Source organism: Rhinoderma darwinii, chromosome 3, assembly GCF_050947455.1.
Source record: "Rhinoderma darwinii isolate aRhiDar2 chromosome 3, aRhiDar2.hap1, whole genome shotgun sequence".
Taxonomy (NCBI): domain Eukaryota; kingdom Metazoa; phylum Chordata; class Amphibia; order Anura; family Rhinodermatidae; genus Rhinoderma; species Rhinoderma darwinii.
Window position 1 is genome coordinate 287,884,224 of NC_134689.1, and position 22,813 is coordinate 287,907,036.

At 39.4% G+C, this 22,813-nt stretch overlaps 1 protein-coding gene across 2 annotated transcripts in view; it reads left to right on the forward strand.

The window, feature by feature from the left end:
* Window positions 1–202: 202 nt before the first annotated feature.
* The window catches only part of SLC12A1 (solute carrier family 12 member 1), a 127,414-nt gene continuing 104,803 nt past the window's right edge, over window positions 203–22,813 (forward strand). For both annotated transcript variants that reach the window (XM_075858022.1, XM_075858021.1), the window contains exon 1: window positions 203–732. In XM_075858022.1, the coding sequence (XP_075714137.1) occupies window positions 328–732 (405 nt within the window). In that variant the 5' untranslated portion in view covers window positions 203–327. The remainder of the gene's footprint in view (window positions 733–22,813) is intronic.

Sequence of the window (22,813 nt, forward strand, 5' to 3'; positions counted from 1 at the left end):
AAAAGTCTCACAATACAGCAGTTTTTTCTGAAAGATTCTAAAATATGACCATAACCTAAAGAACTCTGGTCCCAAGACCCATGGTACCCTTTCTTGGTAAATGACAATTATCAAAATGCTTCATATTATAAAAGAATACGGAAATTGTCCTTAATTGTGGTTTGTTTGTTTTTTCTAGACTTTGATGAAGTTGAAGAAGGACACCAAAGAATATACAAGCTCTGTTCTAAAAAATAATGAACTTATAAACGTCACGGTGAAAGTTGTGTAGTCTGAGCACCGTGCATTCACCAGTTAGTATACTGTAGTGTCACAGTAACACTTACAATGAATAATTCTCCACATTCATTTCCAGACACAGCTCCCCTTAGCCCGACACGTTTTCAGGTCAATGTTGTTAGTGAGGGCTATGACAATCCCACCTGTGAAGGAGATAAGGACCCTCCACAGTATGAAGAAACATCTTTTGCTAGTGAAGACAGGCATAGAATGAATTACGGTCCTGGGAATAGAGAGATGTTCAACAATATCCTGCACAATGGAGACACTATTAAGACAGAAGGAAGTTTCCATCCTTATGACACTCATGGTCACACATATTACATGAAAACATTTGGTCACAACACCATGGATGCTGTTCCCAAGATTGATTATTATAGAAATACTGGCAGTGTCTCTGGAGTCAAGAAAACGCGACCGAGCCTGGCAGAAATCCATGAACAGCTGTCAAAGGTAAGTCAAGAAGTAAGTGTTCTGTGTTTTGTTTTCTTTATTGCAAAATAAGGCCAAAAAGCATCTAAGCGGCATGAAATGATTACACTCGGACAAGTTGAATAGTACCAGACAGTGAATAGGATTGTACACCTATCACTGCATGCTGTCCGAAAAAATAAAAGAATCCAACATATGTACTGATTAATGCTATTATAAAGTATATTTATTGCATCTATATTAAGAATATAAATGAATTTTAGCCGCGTAGGGTGGTTGATTTTTTTTAATAACAATTTTCTTAGATAAGGTACAGAGAAAAGTGATTTCCAAAATGTCCATAAGATGTATGTGTATGTCTTTACTAATATTGTACGTACTATGAACTACTCCCTTCACATGATCTGATTGTGGTAGTAATACTGCAAAGTAGTGACAAGTTAAAGGATAATCAGAAGGTTTAATTGTACAATATCACACAATTTATCATAAAATTTTTAAGTATTCAATTTGAACAAAATCTGTACGTATTTATTGTTCACCCTCTTTACACCAAGCGATTGTTAATTACAATAAACTGCAATTTATTGTCTAAGGCCCATTTAATATGTGTCGCGGGCCGTCAATGGTGCTTTAACACCTAAGAAGCCGCGATCGCTATCGAACATGGCTTCTAAGGGGTTAATCGGCAGGGACACCGCAATCGATCCCCGCTGTACGAGACAGCAGTTGTCACAGCTCATAAAAGTGCCGGGAAGGGGGGCGGAAGGACGGTTATTCCCATGACCTACTATTAGGTCACTGAGCGCGAATGCTCTAGTTAGCGTGACCTTATAGTAGGGACTTGGAGCGTTAAGGGATTAAACAACCAATACAAAAATAGGAAATTTCCACTGACTAACATTAACACCTTTCCAACATTTGACGTACATATATGTCGGGAAGGGGGGAGTATGGAGTGGGCTCACGAGCTAAGCCCGCTTAATATAGAGCAGATGTTAGCTGTATATTACAGCTGATACCTTGCTGTAATGTTCAGGATCGGAGATCACTCCAATCCCGGCCAATTCACAACTTAGATGATGTGGTCAATACAGCATCTAAGGCATTAGACAGAGGATGGGCCTCTCTGTCACCCCATTGGACCCCGCGGTCTGTCATGCTGGTCCTTCTATTTGACACCCCATAGGAGGATGCAATATGCACAATACACTAAAAAATACAAGTATTGTAATGTATTATGCAAATGATCTAACAATCGCATGTTAAAGTCCACTAGTGAGACAAAAAAAACATTAAAAATTAGTTCAATAAAGTTTTTAAGAATATAAATTAAAATAAAATGTAAAAATAAAACAAAAACCCTTTTCCAAAAAAGAAATAAAAAATTATCAAAAAGTTGTACGGTACCAATGCAAAACTACAGCTTGCCCCACATATGCCCTCACACAGCTCCATTGACAGAAAAAGAAAAAAGTTATGGCTCTCAGAATATGGCGATACAATTCATTTTTTTTAACAAATAGTTTTTAATTTGTAAAAGTAGTAAAACATTAAAAATATATACATTTGGTATTGCTATAATCGTTTTGACACGCAGAATAATGTTAATATTATTTTCACGAAATGGTGAACACCGTAAAAAAAGAAAACAAAAAAAAATTGTTGAGTTGCTATTTTTTTTTTTATTCCGACCCACAAAATAATTGTAAAGATTCCTCAGTATATTATGTGGTCCATTAAAAGGTGCCATTAAAAATTACAATTCATCATGAAAAAAAATTAATTTCATATGGCGACGGAAAAATAAAAAAAGTTATGGCTCTTGGAAGGTGGGGAAGAGAAAAACAAAACTGAAAAAATGAAAACTGGCTGCGGCGGGAAGTGGTTAACAGTACATGTGTTAAAAAATTGGAGTTCAGATAGAATATGATCAATGTCATGATCCTAACTTGACTAGGGTAACACATAAAAAGTAACGCCCTTGCTGATTTGCTATGCATCAAGAGACTTGTGATACATTTACCATTCATTCCTCTTACTGAGTTTACTTGCAGGGTCTGAATTAGCAATACATTCTCCTGTTTTGGATACATTATCATAAAACAGGTTGCTGGTGCATTTTGAGCAGCCTGTGTCTAAAAACTTTCAGGTGGAACCAGATTTAAAAACAAAAAAAAAAGGGAAAATAAAACAAAAGTAATCATCTATCTACTAAAGAAAAAGGAAGTTTCTTAAAAAAAATTCTAGGCATACATTAAGAGCAAATCTTATAATCTTGTGTGCGTACAGGAAAACAATGAGCCCATTGCTGTATGAATTTCCATAAATAAAATCAGGTTGGCAGAACCTGTAAATATAGAAGAGGTTTATTTGCATAATGGTACATGCTGAAATGAACAAGTCAATGTGTCAATCCATCTTTACCAAGATGACATGTTCTGATGAAGTTGGATTGACAACACCCAAATGTTGATTAGTTTATGTGAATAAATCTTTTTCAAAATTGAATGTTGTCCAAGGCTTATTTCATATACTGAGATGCGGGGACAGAGATATGTCAGCTGGTATCAGTACATTTACTTGTGTTAATAAATATTGACATTTAATAACATAGACCCTGACTGAGGAATGAGAACGTATTTCTCTATTTTGCGTGCAGTGCACTTTAAACTTCTGACTATTAATAAATATTACAATTGGAAAAAATTCTGACTATCCCGACTCAAGGATAAAAGGTTGTTCTTCGAAATTCTACTATTTACAAACAACTGACCAAGTGGTGATCTCAGTAAGGCCTCATGCACACGACCGTGCTCGTAATTACGACTCGTAATTACGAGCACGGCCAGGCACGGCCGGCCACGGGCAGCCGGACGCTTTTGCGAGCCGTGCTGCCATTATAAAGTATAGCAACACGGCCCGTAAAATGAAAAAATAGAACATGTTCTATTTTTTTAACGGCACAGGCACCTTCCCGTGAGAAAACGGGAAGGTACCCGTGACTAACAGAAGTCTATGGGCCCGTTATAGCGGGTCGTAATTACGACCCGCAATAACGGGTGTTTTTACGGTCGTGTGCATGTGGCCTCAGTCTGTAGGTACTGATTTATGCTTATAGTTCACTTCCAGCAGCTTTTGAACCAAAGCTAAGCAAATAACACACTAACTGTGCCAAATGGCCACATAAATTTAAAAAGTTTTTTGTACACTAAATTGTAAAAAGTAATTTATGAAGGAAAATTAACCGTACCTAATGCTTGGCATATACAACGTTCATTGAAATATTTATTTATTTACATTTTATTTAAGAACCAACGCCAACCCTTTGTTTTAATAGGCTGTTGGGCATCACAATAGATGTTAAAACAATGCAGCATATGTTATCTACTGTCGTTGGAAATTATCTTTTTCACTCATACCTCAGCAAACCTGTTCTAAGGACATCACAGAGTAAGCGTATAGCTACATAAAGTAACATAATTTTATATAATAGACCTTTTCATAAGTCAGCCTCCTTAGCACATGTAACATAGGGTCAAATATGTACGTTGGTCTTAACGCTGCCATACAGAGCAATGCATTAAGCTTAAAAATAGACCTATGCTATGGATTTCTATATATCTATGGATTCATAGGGATCAAGAAAAATATATCATTTATCACGTTTAGGGCCACAGGGATCTGTTTGTTAGGAATCACTTATGGCAAGTGCTAGTATTTCAGTAGTTCTATGACTCCAGGGACCTTCCTGTACAGTATTTCTTGAAACGCTATAGTCTGTTTTCCCATCAGTCTTCATTTATACAAGGCTTCCCCATGTTCCCCAGAACATGAACAATCATGGGTGTTATTTCAAGAACTCTATTATAGTGAATGGAAGCTCATTTAAAAAACAGAAGCATATTTCTTAAATTACTTTACATATAGTACTCTCCCAAAAAAGTCCATCTAAAAATTACATTGACTTAATATGCCTGATCAAGTGATAAAAGTGTCAGTAACTTACAGTACTTTCAAATGTTAGCAAATATTTTCTCTGTCTCAATATCTCAATAACTTAAGGGCATGTTCAGACGTGGCAGAAATTTTCCGCTGCAGATTTTTCCGCACATTCGCATCAATTACGCAACGAACTTCCAACAAAATTTGCATATTTGACTGGTAATTCAGATGTGGCGGATATCACAACAGACTTGCTGCAGATATCAGCCTTTGAATTGCAAAGGCTGAAATCCGCAGTGAAATTGCGCTGCTTCTCCGCAACAGACTGTGCATGCTGCGGAGGGAAAATTCTGCTACATCTTAACGTGACCTTATACTCACTCAACTAAAAACACAAGGAAATAAACATGTCTGCGCACAATAATCCCAAGTTGATAACCATGATAAGTAATATGCCAAGAACCCATTTTTTCCACGGTCAATATGAAGAGGTCTTTATTGTGGAACATTTACCAGAGTTTATACTACAGTCACCCGCAGTGGACCACCTCTACCCTTCCTTCCCCTCTTTGTCTTTCTATTGTATTTTCTTCATTTGTTATATCTTAAAAAACATATAAATACTAAAAATTAAAGAATCTGCTGCACCCATACATTGAATAAAAATGACACTGATCTGGTCACTGGTTCACTATTGCCATCTTATAAAGTGATATCGCTAGGATATGCCATCACTTTATGATCAATGAAGCTCTGACCTCGAGAACTGAAGGACCTGTAGCGCGGATTTATCGATGCGTCCCACTTCTACGTTTTCCCTGCACTTGAATGGGGCCGGCTGCAGTTGCTTGCACAGCCGGGTGACCAGGCTGTACATGGAAAACTTAGAAGGGGATGTGGTGCTCAGTGGGGGTCCCAGAAGTCAGACCTCCACTGATCATAAAGTGATGGCATATCCTAGTGATATGCCATCACTTTATAAGGTGGGAATAACCCTATAATACTGATTTATGGGAAAATTCTACTACATTTTTACTTTTTTTTATTTAGTAAATGCTGGTTGGTGATTGACAGTACTAGACATGTAATGTCACTATTTGCTTGACACAATTCTATTTCAATGAAAGTTTTTAAACAAGGAAGTTCGGTGAAGTTTTTTTTCTCGAGTGTTCATTTTTTAGCCAAAGCCTGGAGTCGAGCTTAAAGGCAGGAAAAGCATAAGGCTGGATTCACACATCGTGCATTTGTTACAGATTTTGTTGCAGATTTTGATGCAGATTCTTGAGACAAACCCAGAAGTGGATCGTGAAGGAAGGAGAAAAATAAGTTCTTCCTTTATATTTCCCATTCCCCCTGGATCCACTTTTGGCTTTGACTCAAAAATCTGCTGCAAAATCTGCAACAAATAGGTGATGTGTGATTCCAACCTAAAGGAAAGACTGTGCATCAAATATTGCACAGTATGAATCAGGCCTCGCAAAAACTTGTTTTACCATGAAACAACCTACAAAATGGTGATCTAGAACGAGATAGAAAAAGAGACACGGCGCCACATAGTGCAAAATAAAAGCTAGGTGAGGCAAGGGAGCACACTTGTTTAGAATATGCTCACCTTGACCAGTGGACACTGGTAAGTGTCAAAAGCGCATAGGAGCTGCTGCCAGGTCCATAACACAGCAAACGGAGTTTGTTGTCCAAATTGAGGCTTGATAAAATAAAAAAGATCGGACCACCGGTGCTGCTAGGGTGAATCAGTGATGCAAGGACTAGATGGACATTAAGGCAAGAGTTTTATTGACAAGGGCTACGCGTTTCAACACCGGACTGGTGTCTTCATTGGCCTGATGAAGACACCAGTCCGGTGTTGAAACGCGTAGCCCTTGTCAATAAAACTCTTGCCTTAATGTCCGTCTAGTCCTTGTATCACTGATTCACCCTAACAGCGCCGGTGGTCCCATCTTTTTTATTTTATCAAGTCGCAAAATGGTGATAGCAAAAATAACGGGCAAAAAAATACTTATTTTCATAAAATACATGTGGATCCAATTACTTTAGTAGTTATGTATATATTTAATTGTATAGCTGAATGTTAATATACACCTTTATATGGGGCAATGCAGAATTTCCTTTAACCCCTTCCCGCTCCTTGACGTACTATTACGTCATGGCAGCTGTATCGTTCGCGCTCCATGCCGTAATAGTACGTCACGGGAGTAACGGCCGTTTCGGCCGTCCTCCCGACACATACAGGAGCTGTGACGCTGCTGTCTTGTTCAGCAGCTGTCACAGCTCCTACAGCGGGGACCGATCGCTGTGTCCCCGCTGATTAACCCCTTAAAAGCCGCGTTCTATAGAGATCGCGGCTTTTTAGGGGTTAAGCTGCCATCGCCGGCCTGCTACGCGATAGCGGCCGGCGATGGTGACTATGGCAACCGGACACCAAACAATGGCGTCCGGCTATGCCATAGACGGAAGCCTAGTGGGTCCTGACAACGTCAGGACCCACTATGCTTGCTGTCAGTGAGTAGCTGACAGTTCTAATACACTGCACTACGCATGTAGTGCAGTGTATTAGAATAGCGATCAGGGCCTCCTGCCCTCAAGTCCCCTAGTGGGACAAAGTAATAAAGTTAAAAAAAAATGTGTAAAAATAAGAAAATAAAAGATTTAAAAGTAATAAAAGTAAAAATCCCCCTTTTTCCCTTATCAGTCCTTTATTATTAATAAAAATATATAAACAAACAAATAAACTATACATAATTGGTATCGCCGCGTCCGTAACGGCCTGAACTACAAAATTATTTCATTATTTATCCCGCACGATAAACGCCGTAAAATAAAATAATAATAAACCGTACCACAATCACAATTCTTTGGTCACTTCACCTCCCAAAAAATGGAATAAAAAGAGATCAAAAAGTCGCATGTACCTAAAAATGGTACTGATCGAAACTACAGTTCGTTACACAAAAAATAAGTCCTCGCACGGCTTTATTGATTGAAAAATAAAAAAGTTCTGGCTCTTAGAATAAGGTAACACAAAAAGTGAATGATTGTTTACAAAAAGTATTTTATTGTGCAAACGCCATAAGACATTAAAAAAAACTATAAACATCTGATATCGCCGTAATCGTATCGCCCCGCAGAATAAAGTGAATATTTTATTTATAGCGCACGGTGAACGCTGTAAAAAAAAAAGAATAAAAAAACAATAGTAGAATTGCTGTTTTTTAGTCACCACGCCACCTAAAAATAGAATAAAAACTGGTCAAAAAGCCGCATGCACCCCAAGAAAACTACAATGCATTCCTCAAGGGGTCTAGTTTCCAAATTGGGGTAAGTTTTGGGGGGTTTCCAATGTTTTGGCACCACAAGACCTCTTCAAACCGGACATGGTGCCTAATAAAAAAGAGGCCTCAAAATCCACTAGGTGCTCCTTTGCTTCGGAGGCCGGTGCTTCAGTCCATTACCGCACTAGGGCCACATGTGGGATATTTCTAAAAACTGCAGAATCTGGGCAATACGTATTAATTTGCGTTTCTCTGATAAATCCTTTTGTGTTATAAAAAAAATGGTATAAAGAGGATTTTCTGACAAAAAAAAATATGTAAATTTCACCTCTACTTTGCTCTAAATTTTTGTGAAACACCTAAAGGGTTCATAAACTTTCTAAATGCTGTTGTGAATACTTTGAGGGGTCTAGTTTCTAAAATGGGGTATTTCATAGGGGTTTCTAATATATGGGCCCCTCAAAGCAACTTCAGAACTGAACTGGAACCTAAAAAAATAAATAAATTAGGCAATACTTCGCTTCTTACATTATACTGATAATGAGCCGTGCCCACCCCGAGATGACCCCAGTTTTGACCGTTTGTATAAACGGAGACCCCTATTAGACCGTTCCAGTGCCCGGTTTTCCCCAGCATACACCCCGAGAAGTGTATTTCTATTGATGAGTCCCTGGTACATTTTAAAGGGAGGGTTCAATTCCGCGAGTACCTGCCGGCTAAGAGGGCAAGGTATGGCGTGAAGATGTATAAGCTGCGAGAGTGCATCCGGGTATACCTACAGGTTTAGGATATATGAAGGAAAGGCCACCCCCAAACCAGACTGCATCCTGGACTACAATAGGTACATGGGAGGGATGGACTTGTAAGATCAAGCCCTGAAGCCCTACAGCGCCATGCGGTGTGGTATAAGAAGCTGGCCGGGCACATCATACAGATGGCTTTGTACAATGCGTACGTGCTACGTCGATGTGCAGGCCAGACGGGAACTTTCCTGGAATTTCAAGAGGTGATTATCAAGAACCTAATCTTTAGGGACCAAGAAGGGGGGGCACCCAGTACTTCTGGAAGCGGGGCCACACGCATCGTACCAGGGCGGCAACACTTTCCAGGGGAAGTTCCCCAAACTGGCAAGAAGGGAAAAAGTCAAAAGAGGTGCAAAGTCTGCTATAAGAGGGCGATAAGGGATGACACAATATATCAATGTGACACGTGTCCCGAATAACCAGAGCTCTGTATGAAAGAGTGTTTTAAAATTTATCATACATCCCTTGGTTTATAATTTACCCCAATTTTACTTACCCTGATGCACTCCGCACAGCTTATCCCCCCTCGTCTTTCCCCTCTGAGCCCTGCTGTGTGCCCAGGCAGCTGATAACAGCCACATGTAGGGTATTGCCATACCCGGGAGAACCCACATTACAGTTTATGGGGTGTAGGTCTCCGGTCAAAATGCTCACTACACCTCTAGATGAATGCCTTAAGGGTGTAGTTTTTAAAATGGGGTCACTTCTTGCGGGTTTCAACTGTACTGGTACCTCAGGGGCTTCTGCATACATGACTTCACACTAGAAAATCCCCAGTAGGCCAAATGGTGGTCCTTTCCTTCTGAGCCCTCCCATGGGCCCAAACGGCAGTTTATCACAACAAATTGGGTATTGCGGCACTCAGAACAAATTGCGCAACAGAATGGGGTATTTTGTTTCTTGTGAAAATAAGAATTTTTGAGCTAAAATGACATATTATTGGAAAAAATATATATTTATTTAATTCCCAGCCCAATTCAAATAAGTTCTGTGAAGAAACTATGGGGTCTAAATGGTCACATTACCCATAAATGAATTCCTTGAGGGGTGTAGTTTCCAAAATGGGGTCACTTCTGGTGGGTTTCCATTGCTTTGATACCTCTGGGGCTCTGCAAATGCGACATGGCAGCCGAAAACCAATCCAGCAAAATCTGGACTCCAAAGAACACACAGCGCTCCTTCCCTTCTGAGGCCTCCCATGGGCCCAAACGGCAGTTTATTGCCACAAATGGGGTATTGCTGCACTCAGGAGAAATTGGGCAACAAAATTGAGCATTTTGTTCCCTGTGAAAATAAGAAATTTTGATAAAAAATTACATCTTATTGGAAAAAATTTCATTTTTTTAATGTCACAGCCCAATTGAAATAGGTGCTGTGAAAAAACTGTGTGGTCAAAATGCTAACAACAACCATAAATGAATTCCTTGAGGGGTGTAGTTTCCAAAATGGGGTCACTTTTGGTGGGTTTCCATTGCTTTGATACCCCTGAGGCTCTGCAAATGCGACATGGCACCCGAAAACCAATCCAGCAAAATCTGGACTCCAACAAACATATAGCGCTCCTTTCCTTCTGAGCCCTCCCATGGGCCCAAACGGCAGTTTATCACCACAAATGGGGTATTGCCACACTAAGGACAAATTGGGCAACCAAATGGGGTATTTTGTTCCCTGTGAAAATAAGAAATTTTGATCACAAATGACATTTTATTGGAAAAAATGAAATTTTTTTCATTTCACAGCCCAATTCAAGTACGTGCTGTGAAAAAACTGTGTGGTCAAAATGGTAACAACAACCATAAATGAATTCCTTGAGGGGTGTAGTTTCCAAAATGTGGTCACTATTGGGGGATTCCTACTGTTTTGGCACCTCAACACCTCTTCAAACCCGGCATGCTGCCTAAAATATATTCTAATAAAAAAGAAGACTCAAAATGCACTAGGTGCTTCTTTGCTTCTAGGGCTTGTGTTTTAGTCCACGAGCGCAGTAGCGCCACATGTGGGACATTTCTAAAAACTGCATAATCTGGACAATACATATTTAGTAGTGTTTCTCTGGTAAAACCTTCTTTGTTACAGAAAAAAAAATGAATAAAATTGAAATTCCGCAAGAAAAATGAAATTTGCAAAGTTCACCTCCACTTTGCTTTAATTCCTGTGAAATGCCTGAATGGTTAAAAAACTTTCTAAATGCTGTTTTGAATACTTTGAGGGGTCTAGTTTTTAAAATGGGGTGTTTTATCAGGGTTTCTAATACATAGGCCCCTCAAAGCCACTTCAGAACTGAACAGGTACCTTAAATAAAAGGCATTTGACATTTTCTTAAAAATATGAGAAATTGCAGTTTATGTTCTAAGCCTTGTAACGTCCAAGAAAAATAAAAGAATGTTCAAAAAACAATGCTAATCTAAAGTAGACATATGGGAAATGTGAACTAGTGACTATTGTGGGTGGTATATACGTCTGTTTTACAAGCAGATGCATTTAAATTCTGAAAAATGTAATTTTTTCAAAATTTTCTCTAAATTTTGCAATTTTTCACCAATAAACACTGAATATATCGACCAAATTTTACCACGAACATGAAGCCCAATGTGTCACGAGAAAACAATCTCAGAATCGCTTGGGTAGGTTTAAGCATTCCCACGTTATTACCACATAAAGTGAAATATGTCAGATTTGAAAAATGGGCTCTGAGCCTTAAGGCCAAAACTAGGCTGCGTCCTTAAGGGGTTAATGTCCCTAGGGCAATGACTACATAGGGTTATGCGCTTCATGACTTATAGCTTTCTTAGGGCAGCTCTGCTGGTAAATGAGTAATTGTAGCTGCAAACAGAGGAATTCAGAGCACATTATTAGAACATTAAGAAGCGTTATTTATGGTAATGGGGTGTGAAAGTATGCATTAATTCTGATCATGCAGGAATCAACCGGTTTCAGGTGGCAATAATTGAAGGTTTTTCTTCATCGGTTAAAAATTTGGCTCCGTGCTTTTGCTACGAATAGAAATATGCATATTCATTGGTTGTGATGCTTTTTGCGCATTGATATTTATAGCTGTGGAGAAACTTTGTGTGTTAACTACTTCCCTATCAATAAAACAGGCACACCATTGCACAGTTGTAATAAAAGCAGCTAGACACTTACATTAATAATCACTATTTCTGCGGTATCATTAATAATACACCAGACTTTTTGACACATGTAACCGGGATTGGCAATGAAATACTATTTATTTATACAGTTCCATTATCTTTTGTGCCACTGTGCGATGTGGTACAAAACAAATTGTCAATGCAAAACCAGCTTTAAAGAGTCTTGCCTATATGAGCTTACTAAAAGTTTATATATATATATATATATATATATATATATATATATATATATAAAAATACATATATAGGATGGATTATATGGAGAGCCAAAGGGGTCATTTAAAAGGAGCCTCCAACACCCCACCTATGGGCCTTCACCTCTCATCTCCCTCAGTCACATTTGAGGCTTTCCAGCATCAAGACATAACAGTTATAATTCCTTTATCTTTGTTTAGAGCTCTGATGCCCTATTTACCTCGACTGAAAACTAGAAGAAACCCCGTGGCCTCCACAACCTTGATCAAAGTCCTAATGCACATGACCTTGCAGTATTTACGGTCAGTAAATACTACACGGACAGGCCGCGGAGTGTCATCCGGATCTACGGACCATGCTCATGTGCACACACAAAATAAAAAATGTCTCAAAATACGGAGCTGTTTACAAGGGAAAACAGCTCCTGATTTTCAGAAGTTTTTTAATCAAAGTCGTGTATTTCGCTGCGTTTTTAACAGACGTTTTTGGAGCTGTTTTTCTATAGAGTCTATGAAAAACGGCTCCAAAAACGGCTGAAGAAGTGGCCGTTTTTTAAAAACGGCCACGTAAAAAACGCCCCGTCGGAACAGAACGCAGTTTTTCCCATTGAAATCAATGGGCAGATGTTTGGAGGCGTTCTGCTTCTCATTTTTCAGCCGTTTTTCGGGACTTCTACGGCCCGAAAAACGTTTGAAAGCACTCCGTGTGAACATAGTTACATAGTTACATAGTTACATAGTTAGTACGGCTGAAAAAAGACACATGTCCATCAAGTTCAACCAAGGGAAGGGAAAAGGAAGGAAAAATTTCTACACATAGGAGCTAATATTTTTTTGTTCTAGGAAATTATCTAACCCTTTTTTAAAGCCATCTACTGTCCCTGCTGTGACCAGCTCCTGCGGTAGGCTATTCCATAAATTCACAGTTCTCACTGTAAAGAAGCCTTGTCGCCTCTGCAGCTTGAACCTTTTTTTCTCCAGACGGAGGGAGTGCCCCCTTGTTTTTTGAGGGGGTTTTACAAGGAACAGGATTTCACCATATTTTTTGTATGTGCCATTAATATATTTATATAAGTTAATCATGTCCCCCCTTAGTCTTCTTTTTTCAAGGCTAAATAGGTTTAATTCTTTCAATCTTTCCTCATAACTTAAATTCTCCATGCCCCTTATTAGCTTCGTTGCTCTTCTTTGTATTTTTTCCAACTCCAGGGCATCCTTTCTATGAACTGGAGCCCAGAACTGAACTGCATATTCTAGATGAGGCCTCACTAATGCTTTGTAAAGTGGCATTATTACATCCCTGTCCCGCGAGTCCATGCCTCTTTTAATACACGACAATATCCTGCTGGCCTTTGAAGCAGCTGATTGACACTGCATGCTGTTATTGAGTTTATGATTTACAAGTACACCCAGATCCTTCTCAACAAGTGAATCCGCCAGTGTAGCGCCCCCTAGGACATATGATGCATGCAGGTTGTTGGTACCAAGATGCATAACTTTACATTTATCTACATTAAACTTCATTTGCCAAGTGGACGCCCAAACACTTAGTTTGTTTAAATCTGCCTGTAATTCATGAACATCTTCCATAGTCTGAACTATATTACATAGCTTGGTGTCATCTGCAAAAATAGAAATAGTGCTATTAATCCCATCCTCTATATCATTAATAAATAAGTTGAATAATAGTGGTCCCAGCACTGAACCCTGGGGTACACCACTTATAACCGGGGACCATTCAGAGAAGGAATCATTGACCACAACCCTCTGGATACGGTCCTTGAGCCAATTCTCAATCCAATTACAAACTATATTTTCTAAACCTATAGTCCTTAATTTACCCATTAGGCGTCTATGGGGGACAGTGTCAAATGCCTTTGCAAAGTCCAAAAACACTAAATCCACAGCGGCCCCTCTGTCTAGACTTCTGCTCACCTCTTCATAAAAACAGATTAGGTTAGTTTGACAACTTCTGTCCTTAGTAAAACCGTGCTGGCTGTCACTTATAATGCTATTTATTGTCACATAATCCTGTATATAGTCCCTCAATAGCCCCTCAAACATTTTCCCCACGATGGATGTTAAGCTTACTGGTCTATAATTACCCGGGGAAGACCTAGAGCCCTTTTTGAAAATAGGCACCACATTTGCCCTGCGCCAGTCCCTTGGCACTATACCAGTCACTAGAGATTCTCTGAATATTATGAAAAGGGGGACAGAAATAACTGAACTAAGCTCTTTAAGAATTCTAGGGTGTAACCCATCTGGTCCCGGAGCCTTGTGCACATTTATTTTATTTAATTTAGCTTGGACCATCTCTACATTCATCCAATTCAGTATATCAACTGATATATTAACATACCCTAATAAGTATAGGGGCACGGTACATAAATGCGAAAAATAGGACATGTCCTATTTTTTGAAGTACATTTATATGGCCAGAACACACAATTGTAAATATACGGGAAGGTGTCCGTGGCCGATAGAAATTAATGTGTAAGTATTTTATCCGCAATTCCAGATCCTTAATTGCGGATAAAAACTACAGTTGTGTAGCTGAGACCTAAGTCTGTGTATGTGTGTATATATATATATATATATATATATATATATATATATATGTATATATATATATACAATGGATATAAAAAGCCTACACACCCCTGTTAAAATGATGAATCATTTCAGAACTTTTTCCTCCTTTAATCTGACCTATAATTCGTATAATTGTATTGAAAAACAAACTGAAATCTTTTAGGGTGGAAAAATAAAAATAAAGAACAAAAATAATGTGGTTGCATAAATATGCACACCCTTAAACTAATACTGTGTTGGATTACCCTTTGTCTTTATGACAGCATTCAGTCTTTTTGGGTAGAAGTCTATCAGCGTGGCACATATTGACATGGCAATTGTTGCCCACTCTTCCTTGCAAAAGCGCTCTTAATCTGTCAGGCTACCCCACAGATTTTCAATGGGATTCAGGTCTGGGCTCTGTCTGGGCCATTCCAAAACTTTGATCTTCTTCTGGTGAAGCCATTCTTTTGTTGATTTGGAGGTATCTTTAGGTCATTGTCGTGCTGAAAGGTGAAAATCCTCTTCATATTCAGCTTTTTAGCAGAGGTCTGCAGGTTTTGTGCTAATAATGCCTGATATTTGGAACTGTTCATAATTCCCTCCACCTTGACTGAAACCCCAGTTCCAGCAGCAGAAAAACAGCCCCAAAGCATAATGCTGCCTCCACTATGCTTCACTGTGGGTATGGTGTTCTTTTGGTGTTTCAACCTTGGTCTCATCAGACCATAACATGTTTTCCCACATGCTTTTAGCAGACTTCATGTAGGTCTTTGCAAAACATTGCCACGTTTGGATGATTTTCTTTGTTAGAAAAGGCTTCCGTCTTACCACCCTACTTCACAGCCCACACATATGAATACAGGAGATTGTTGTCACATGCAGTACACAATCAGTACCTGCCAGAAAGTCCTGCAGCTCCTTTAGTGTTGCTGTAGGCCTCTTGGTAGCCTCCCGGACAAATTTTCGTCTTGTCTTTTCATCAAGTTTCGAGGGAAGTCCAGTTCTTGGTGATGTCACTGTTGTGCCAAATGTAATCTACTTCCTGATGACTGTCTTCACTGTGTTCCATGGTATATCTAATGCCTTCAAAAATCTTTGGTACCCTTCTCCTGACTGATGCCTTTCAACAATCAGATCCCTTTGATGTGTTGTAATCTCTTTACGGACCATGGCGTTTGTGGTCACATGCAACAAAGAAAATGTCAGGAAATCCTTTTATATGGGGACTTTATATGGGGTTACTCAGAATCACTTTAACCCCTTCCCGCTCCTTGACGTACTATTACGTCATGGCAGCTGTATCGTTCGCGCTCCATGCCGTAATAGTACGTCTCGGGAGTAACGGCCGTTTCGGCCGTCCTCCCGACACATACAGGATCTGTGACGCTGCTGTCTTGTTCAGCAGCTGTCACAGCTCCTACAGCGGGGACCGATCGCTGTGTCCCCGCTGATTAACCCCTTAAAAGCTGCGTTCTATAAAGATCGCGGCTTTTTAGGGGTTAAGCTGCCATCGCCGGCCTGCTACGCGATAGCGGCCGGCGATGGTGACTATGGCAACCGGACACCAAACAACGGCGTCCGGCTATGCCATAGACGGAAGCCTAGTGGGTCCTGACAACGTCAGGACCCACTATGCTTGCTGTCAGTGAGTAGCTGACAGTTCTAATACACTGCACTACGCATGTAGTGCAGTGTATTAGAATAGCGATCAGGGCCTCCTGCCCTCATGTCCCCTAGTGGGACAAAGTAATAAAGTTAAAAAAAAGTTAAAAAAAAATGTGTAAAAATAAGAAAATAAAAGATTTAAAAGTAATAAAAGTAAAAATCCCCCTTTTTCCCTTATCAGTCCTTTATTATTAATAAAAATATATAAACAAACAAATAAACTATACATAATTGGTATCGCCGCGTCCGTAACAGCCTGAACTACAAAATTATTTAATTATTTATCCTGCACGGTGAACGCCGTAAAATAAAATAATAATAAACCGAACCACAATCACAATTCTTTGGTCACTTCACCTCCCAAAAATGGAATAAAAAGAGATCAAAAAGTCGCATGTACCTAAAAATGGTACTGATCGAAACTACAGTTCGTTACGCAAAAAATAAGTCCTCGCACGGGTTTATTGATTGAAAAATAAAAAAGTTCTAGCTCTTAGAATAAGGTAACACAAAAAGTGAATGATTGTTTACAAAACGTATTTTATTGTGCAAACGCCATAAGACATAAAAAAAAACTATAAACATCTGGTATCGCCGTAATCGTATCGCCCCGCAGAATAAAGTGAATGTCATTTATAGCGCACGGTGAATGCTGTAAAAAAAAACGAAAAAAAAAACAATCGTACAATTGCTGTTTTTTAGTCACCACGCCACCTAAAAATAGAATAAAAACTGATCAAAAAGCCGCATGCACCCCAAGAAAACTACAATGGATTCCTCAAGGGGTCTAGTTTCCAAATTGGGGTCACTTTTGGGGGGTTCCCAATGTTTTGGCACCACAAGACCTCTTCAAACCGGACATGGTGCCTAATAAAAAGGAGGGCTCAAAATCCACTAGGTGCTCCTTTGCTTCGGAGGCCGGCGCTTCAGTCCATTACCGCACTAGGGCCACATGTGGGATATTTCTCAAAACTGCAGAATCTGGGCAATAAGTATTGAGTTGCGTTTCACTGATAAATCCTTTTGTGTTATAAAAAAAATGGTATAAAGAGGATTTTCTGACAAAAAAAAAATGTAAATTTCACCTCTACTTTGCTCTAAATTTTTGTGAAACACCTAAAGGGTTCATAAACTTTCTAAATGCTGTTGTGAATACTTTGAGGGGTTTAGTTTCTAAAATGGGGTATTTGATAGGGGTTTCTAATATATGGGCCCCTCAAAGCAAATTCAGAACTGAACTGGAACCTAAAAAACTAAATAAATGAGGCAATACTTCGCTTCTTACATTATACTGATAATGAGCCGTGCCCACCCCGAGATGACCCCAGTTTTGACCGTTTGTATAAACGGAGACCCCTATTAGACCGTTCCAGTGCCCGGTTTTCCCAAGCATACACCCCAGAGAAGTGTATTTCTATTGATGAGTCCCTGGTACATTTTAAAGGGAGGATTCAATTCCGCGAGTACCTGCCGGGTAAGAGGGCAAGGTATGGCGTGAAGATGTATAAGCTGCGAGAGTGCATCAGGGTATACCTACAGGTTTAGGATAAATGAAGGAAAGGCCACCCCCAAACCAGACTGCATCCTGGACTACAATAGGTACATGGGAGGTGTGGACTTGTAAGATCAAGCCCTGAAGCCCTACAGCGCCATGCGGTGTGGTATAAGAAGCTGGCCGGGCACATCATACAGATGGCATTGTACAATGCGTACATGCTACGTCGATGTGCAGGCCAGACGGGAACTTTCCTGGAATTTCAAGAGGTGATTATCAAGAACCTAATCTTTAGGGACCAAGAAGGGGGGGCACCCAGTACTTCTGGAAGTGAGCCCACACGCATCGTACCAGGGCAACACTTTCCAGGAGAAGTTCCCCAAACTGGCAAGAAGGGAAAAAGTCAAAAGAGGTGCAAAGTCTGCTATAAGAGGGCGATAATGGATGACACAATATATCAATGTGACACGTGTCCCGAATAACCAGAGCTCTGTATGAAAGTGTTTTAAAATTTATCATACATCCCTTGGTTTATAATTTACCCCAATTTTACTTACCCTGATGCACTCCGCACAGCTTATCCCCCCTCGTCTTTCCCCTCTGAGCCCTGCTGTGTGCCCAGGCAGCTGATAACAGCCACATGTAGGGTATTGCCATACCCGGGAGAACCCACATTACAGTTTATGGGGTGTAGGTCTCCGGTCAAAATGCTCACTACACCTCTAGATGAATGCCTTAAGGGTGTAGTTTTTAAAACGGGGTCACTTCTTGCGGGTTTCAACTGTACTGGTACCTCAGGGGCTTCTGCATACATGACTTCGCACTAGAAAATCCCCAGTAGGCCAAATGGTGGTCCTTTCCTTCTGAGCCCTCCCATGGGCCCAAACGGCAGTTTATCACAACAAATGGGGTATTGCGGCACTCAGAACAAATTGCGCAACAGAATGGGGTATTTTGTTTCTTGTGAAAATAAGAATTTTCAGCCAAAACTACATATTATTTGAAAAAAATAATTTTGTTTTCATTCCCAGCCCAATTCAAATAAGTTCTGTGAAAAAACTATGGGGTCAAAATGGTCACAACACCCATAAATGAATTCCTTGAGGGGTGTAGTTTCCAAAATGGGGTCATTTGTGGTGGGTTTCTATTGCTTTGATACCGCTGGGGCTCTGCAAATGCGACATGGCACCCGAAAACCAATCCAGCAAAATCTGTACTCCAAAGAACACACAGCGCTCCTTTCCTTCTGAGCCCTCCCATGGGCCCAAACGGCAGTTTATCACCACAAATGGGGTATTACCGCACTCAGGACAAATTGGGCAACAAAATGGAGTATTTTATTTCTTGTGAAAATAAGAATTTTTGAGCTAAAATTACATATTATTGGAAAAAATATATATTTTTTTAATTCCCAGCCCAATTCAAATAAGTTCTGTGAAGAAACTATGGAGTCTAAATGGTCACATTACCCATAAATGAATTCCTTGAGGGGTGTAGTTTCCAAAATGGGGTCACTTCTGGTGGGTTTCCATTGCTTTGATACCTCTGGGGCTCTGCAAATGCGACATGGCACCCGAAAACCAAACCAGCAAAATCTGTACTCCAAAGAACACACAGCGCTCCTTCCCTTCTGAGGCCTCCCATGGGCCCAAACGGCAGTTTATTGCCACAAATGGGGTATTGATGCACTCAGGAGAAAATGGGCAACAAAATTGAGTATTTTGTTCCCTGTGAAAATAAGAAATTTTGGTAAAAAATGACATCTTATTGGAAAAAATTTCATTCTTTTAATGTCACAGCCCAATTGAAATAGGTGCTGTGAAAAAACTGTGTGGTCAAAATGCTAACAACAACCATAAATGAATTCCTTGAGGGGTGTAGTTTCCAAAATGGGGTCATTTGTGGTGGGTTTCTATTGCTTTGATACCTCTGGGGCTCTGCAAATGCGACATGGCACCCGAAAACCAATCCAGCAAAATCTGTACTCCAAAGAACACACAGCGCTCCTTTCCTTCTGAGCCCTCCCATGGGCCCAAACGGCAGTTTATCACCACAAATGGGGTATTGCCGCACTCAGGACAAATTGGGCAACAAAATGGAGTATTTTATTTCTTGTGAAAATAAGAATTTTTGAGCTAAAATTACATATTATTGGAAAAAATATATTTTTTTTTAATTCCCAGCCCAATTCAAATAAGTTCTGTGAAGAAACTATGGAGTCTAAATGGTCACATTTCCCATAAATGAATTCCTTGAGGGGTGTAGTTTCCAAAATGGGGTCACTTCTGGTGGGTTTCCATTGCTTTGATACCTCTGGGGCTCTGCAAATGCGACATGGCACCCGAAAACCAAACCAGCAAAATCTGTACTCCAAAGAACACACAGCGCTCCTTCCCTTCTGAGGCCTCCCATGGGCCCAAACGGCAGTTTATTGCCACAAATGGGGTATTGATGCACTCAGGAGAAATTGGGCAACAAAATTGAGTATTTTGTTCCCTGTGAAAATAAGAAATTTTGGTAAAAAATTACATCTTATTGGAAAAAATTTCATTTTTTTAATGTCACAGCCCAATTGAAATAGGTGCTGTGAAAAAACTGTGTGGTCAAAATGCTAACAACAACCATAAATGAATTCCTTGAGGGGTGTAGTTTCCAAAATGGGGTCACTTTTGGTGGGTTTCTATTGCTTTGATACCTCTGAGGCTCTGCAAATGCGACATGGCACCCGAAAACCAATCCAACAAAATCTGGACTCCAACAAACATATAGCGCTCCTTTCCTTCTGAGCCCTCCCATGGGCCCAAACGGCAGTTTATCACCACAAATGGGGTATTGCCACACTAAGGACAAATTGGGCAACAAAATGGGGTATTTTGTTCACTGTGAAAATAAGAAATTTTGATCACAAATGACATTTTATTGGAAAAAATGACATTTTTTTCATTTCAGAGCCCAATTCAAATACGTGCTGTGAAAAAACTGTGCTGTCAAAATGGTAACAACAACCCTAAATGAATTCCTTGAGGGGTGTAGTTTCCAAAATGGGGTCACTATTGGGGGATTCCTACTGTTTTGACACCTCAACACCTCTTCAAACCTGGCATGCTGCCTAAAATATATTCTAATAAAAAAGAGGATTCAAAATGCACTAGGTGCTTCTTTGCTTCTAGGGCTTGTGTTTTAGTCCACGAGCGCAGTAGGGCCACATGTGGGACATTTCTAAAAACTGCAGAATCTGGACAATACATATTTAGTAGTGTTTCTCTGGTAAAACCTTCTGTGTTACAGAAAAAAAAATGAATAAAATTGAAATTCAGCAAGAAAAATGAAATTTGCAAATTTCACCTCCACTTTGCTTTAATTCCTGTGAAATGCCTGAAGTGTTAAAAAACTTTCTAACTGCTGTTTTGAATACTTTGAGGGGTCTAGTTTTTAAAATGGGGTGTTTTATCAGGGTTTCTATTACATAGGCCCCACAAAGCCACTTCAGAACTCAAGATGTACCTTAAAAAAAAGGCTTTTGAAATTTTCTTAAAAATATGAGAAATTGCTGTTTATGTTCTAAGCCTTGTAACGTCCAAGAAAAATAAAAGAATGTTCAAAAAACGATGCCAATCTAAAGTAGACATATGGAAAATGTGAACTAGTAACTATTTTGGGTGGTATAACCGTCTGTTTTACAAGCAGATGCATTTAAATTCTGAAAAATGCAATTTTTTCAAAATTTTCTCTACATTTTGCAATTTTTCACCAATAAACACTGAATATATCGACCAAATTTTACCACGAACATGAAGCCCAATGTGTCACGAGAAAACAATCTCAGAATCGCTTGGGTAGGTTTAAGAATTCCGACGTTATTACCACATAAAGTGAAATATGTCAGATTTGAAAAATGGGTTCTGAGCCTTAAGGCCAAAACTAGGCTGCGTCCTTAAGGGGTTAAATAATGGCAGCTGTGCATTGACTACTATTTAACATGAGTTTAAATGTGATTGGCTAATTCTGAACACAACCACATCCCCAATTATAAGAAGGTGTTCACACTTATGCAACCACATTATTGTAGTTTTGTTATTTTTATTTTTCCCCTCTAAATGATTTCAGTTTGTTTTTCAATGGAATCGTACAGATTATGGGTCACAAAAAAGTACTAAAATTATTCATCTTTTACTGATTTTTTGACATGACAAAAACCTGGCATTTGAACAGGAGTGTGTAGACTTTGTATATCCAGTTGTATATACATGTTATAAATACACTGATAGATAAAGATATATACATATATACTGTCTGAAGGTCTGCATCAATATTCCAGAAAAACAATCTTTCGGCCTTTTGCAGAATTGCTTTTACCTTTTATTTTGCTGCCTTTGTGTATGTGTTTTAATTTACTCGAACCCAGTTTATATCCTGCGGAGAAAAGATTTTTGTTTGCTATGTTTTTATCTTCTATGTGAAATGAAGCATAATGCTATCAAAACATAGTACACTCTAGCAAGTATTTCATAGCTCTGTGTGGTAAAAATTCAGTTCAATTCCTTTTTCGATCTCTCCTACGTTTTAATAAAGTTACCTAGGCCCATATTCTGTATAGAGTGCAACCTCTTTGAGACAACACCAAAAATTGCAGTGAAAAATGGTCTTCTAGGGAAGTGATGCTCTCAAAGAAGAGACAAATATACTCAGAGGATAGGGGAATTAAATATCTATCACAGAAAAAGCTGGTCTAGAGGGGGAGGGGGAGGTCTCACCGAGGTGGTCTTTTGGAGAGGTTTCACTATAATATATAATCTTTTCAACTGTGAGTTCATATGGGCGTGTTTTACTGGTTGGTTTGTGGGTACATTCACAGTTGCACTTGTGTACTTATATTTGTATTAAACTTTTACTACTGACAATGACAATGTTAAACATAATGAAAGTTGACAGCACTCTATGTAACCCATAATTTTATACATAAAATACTGTATCTCTGTGT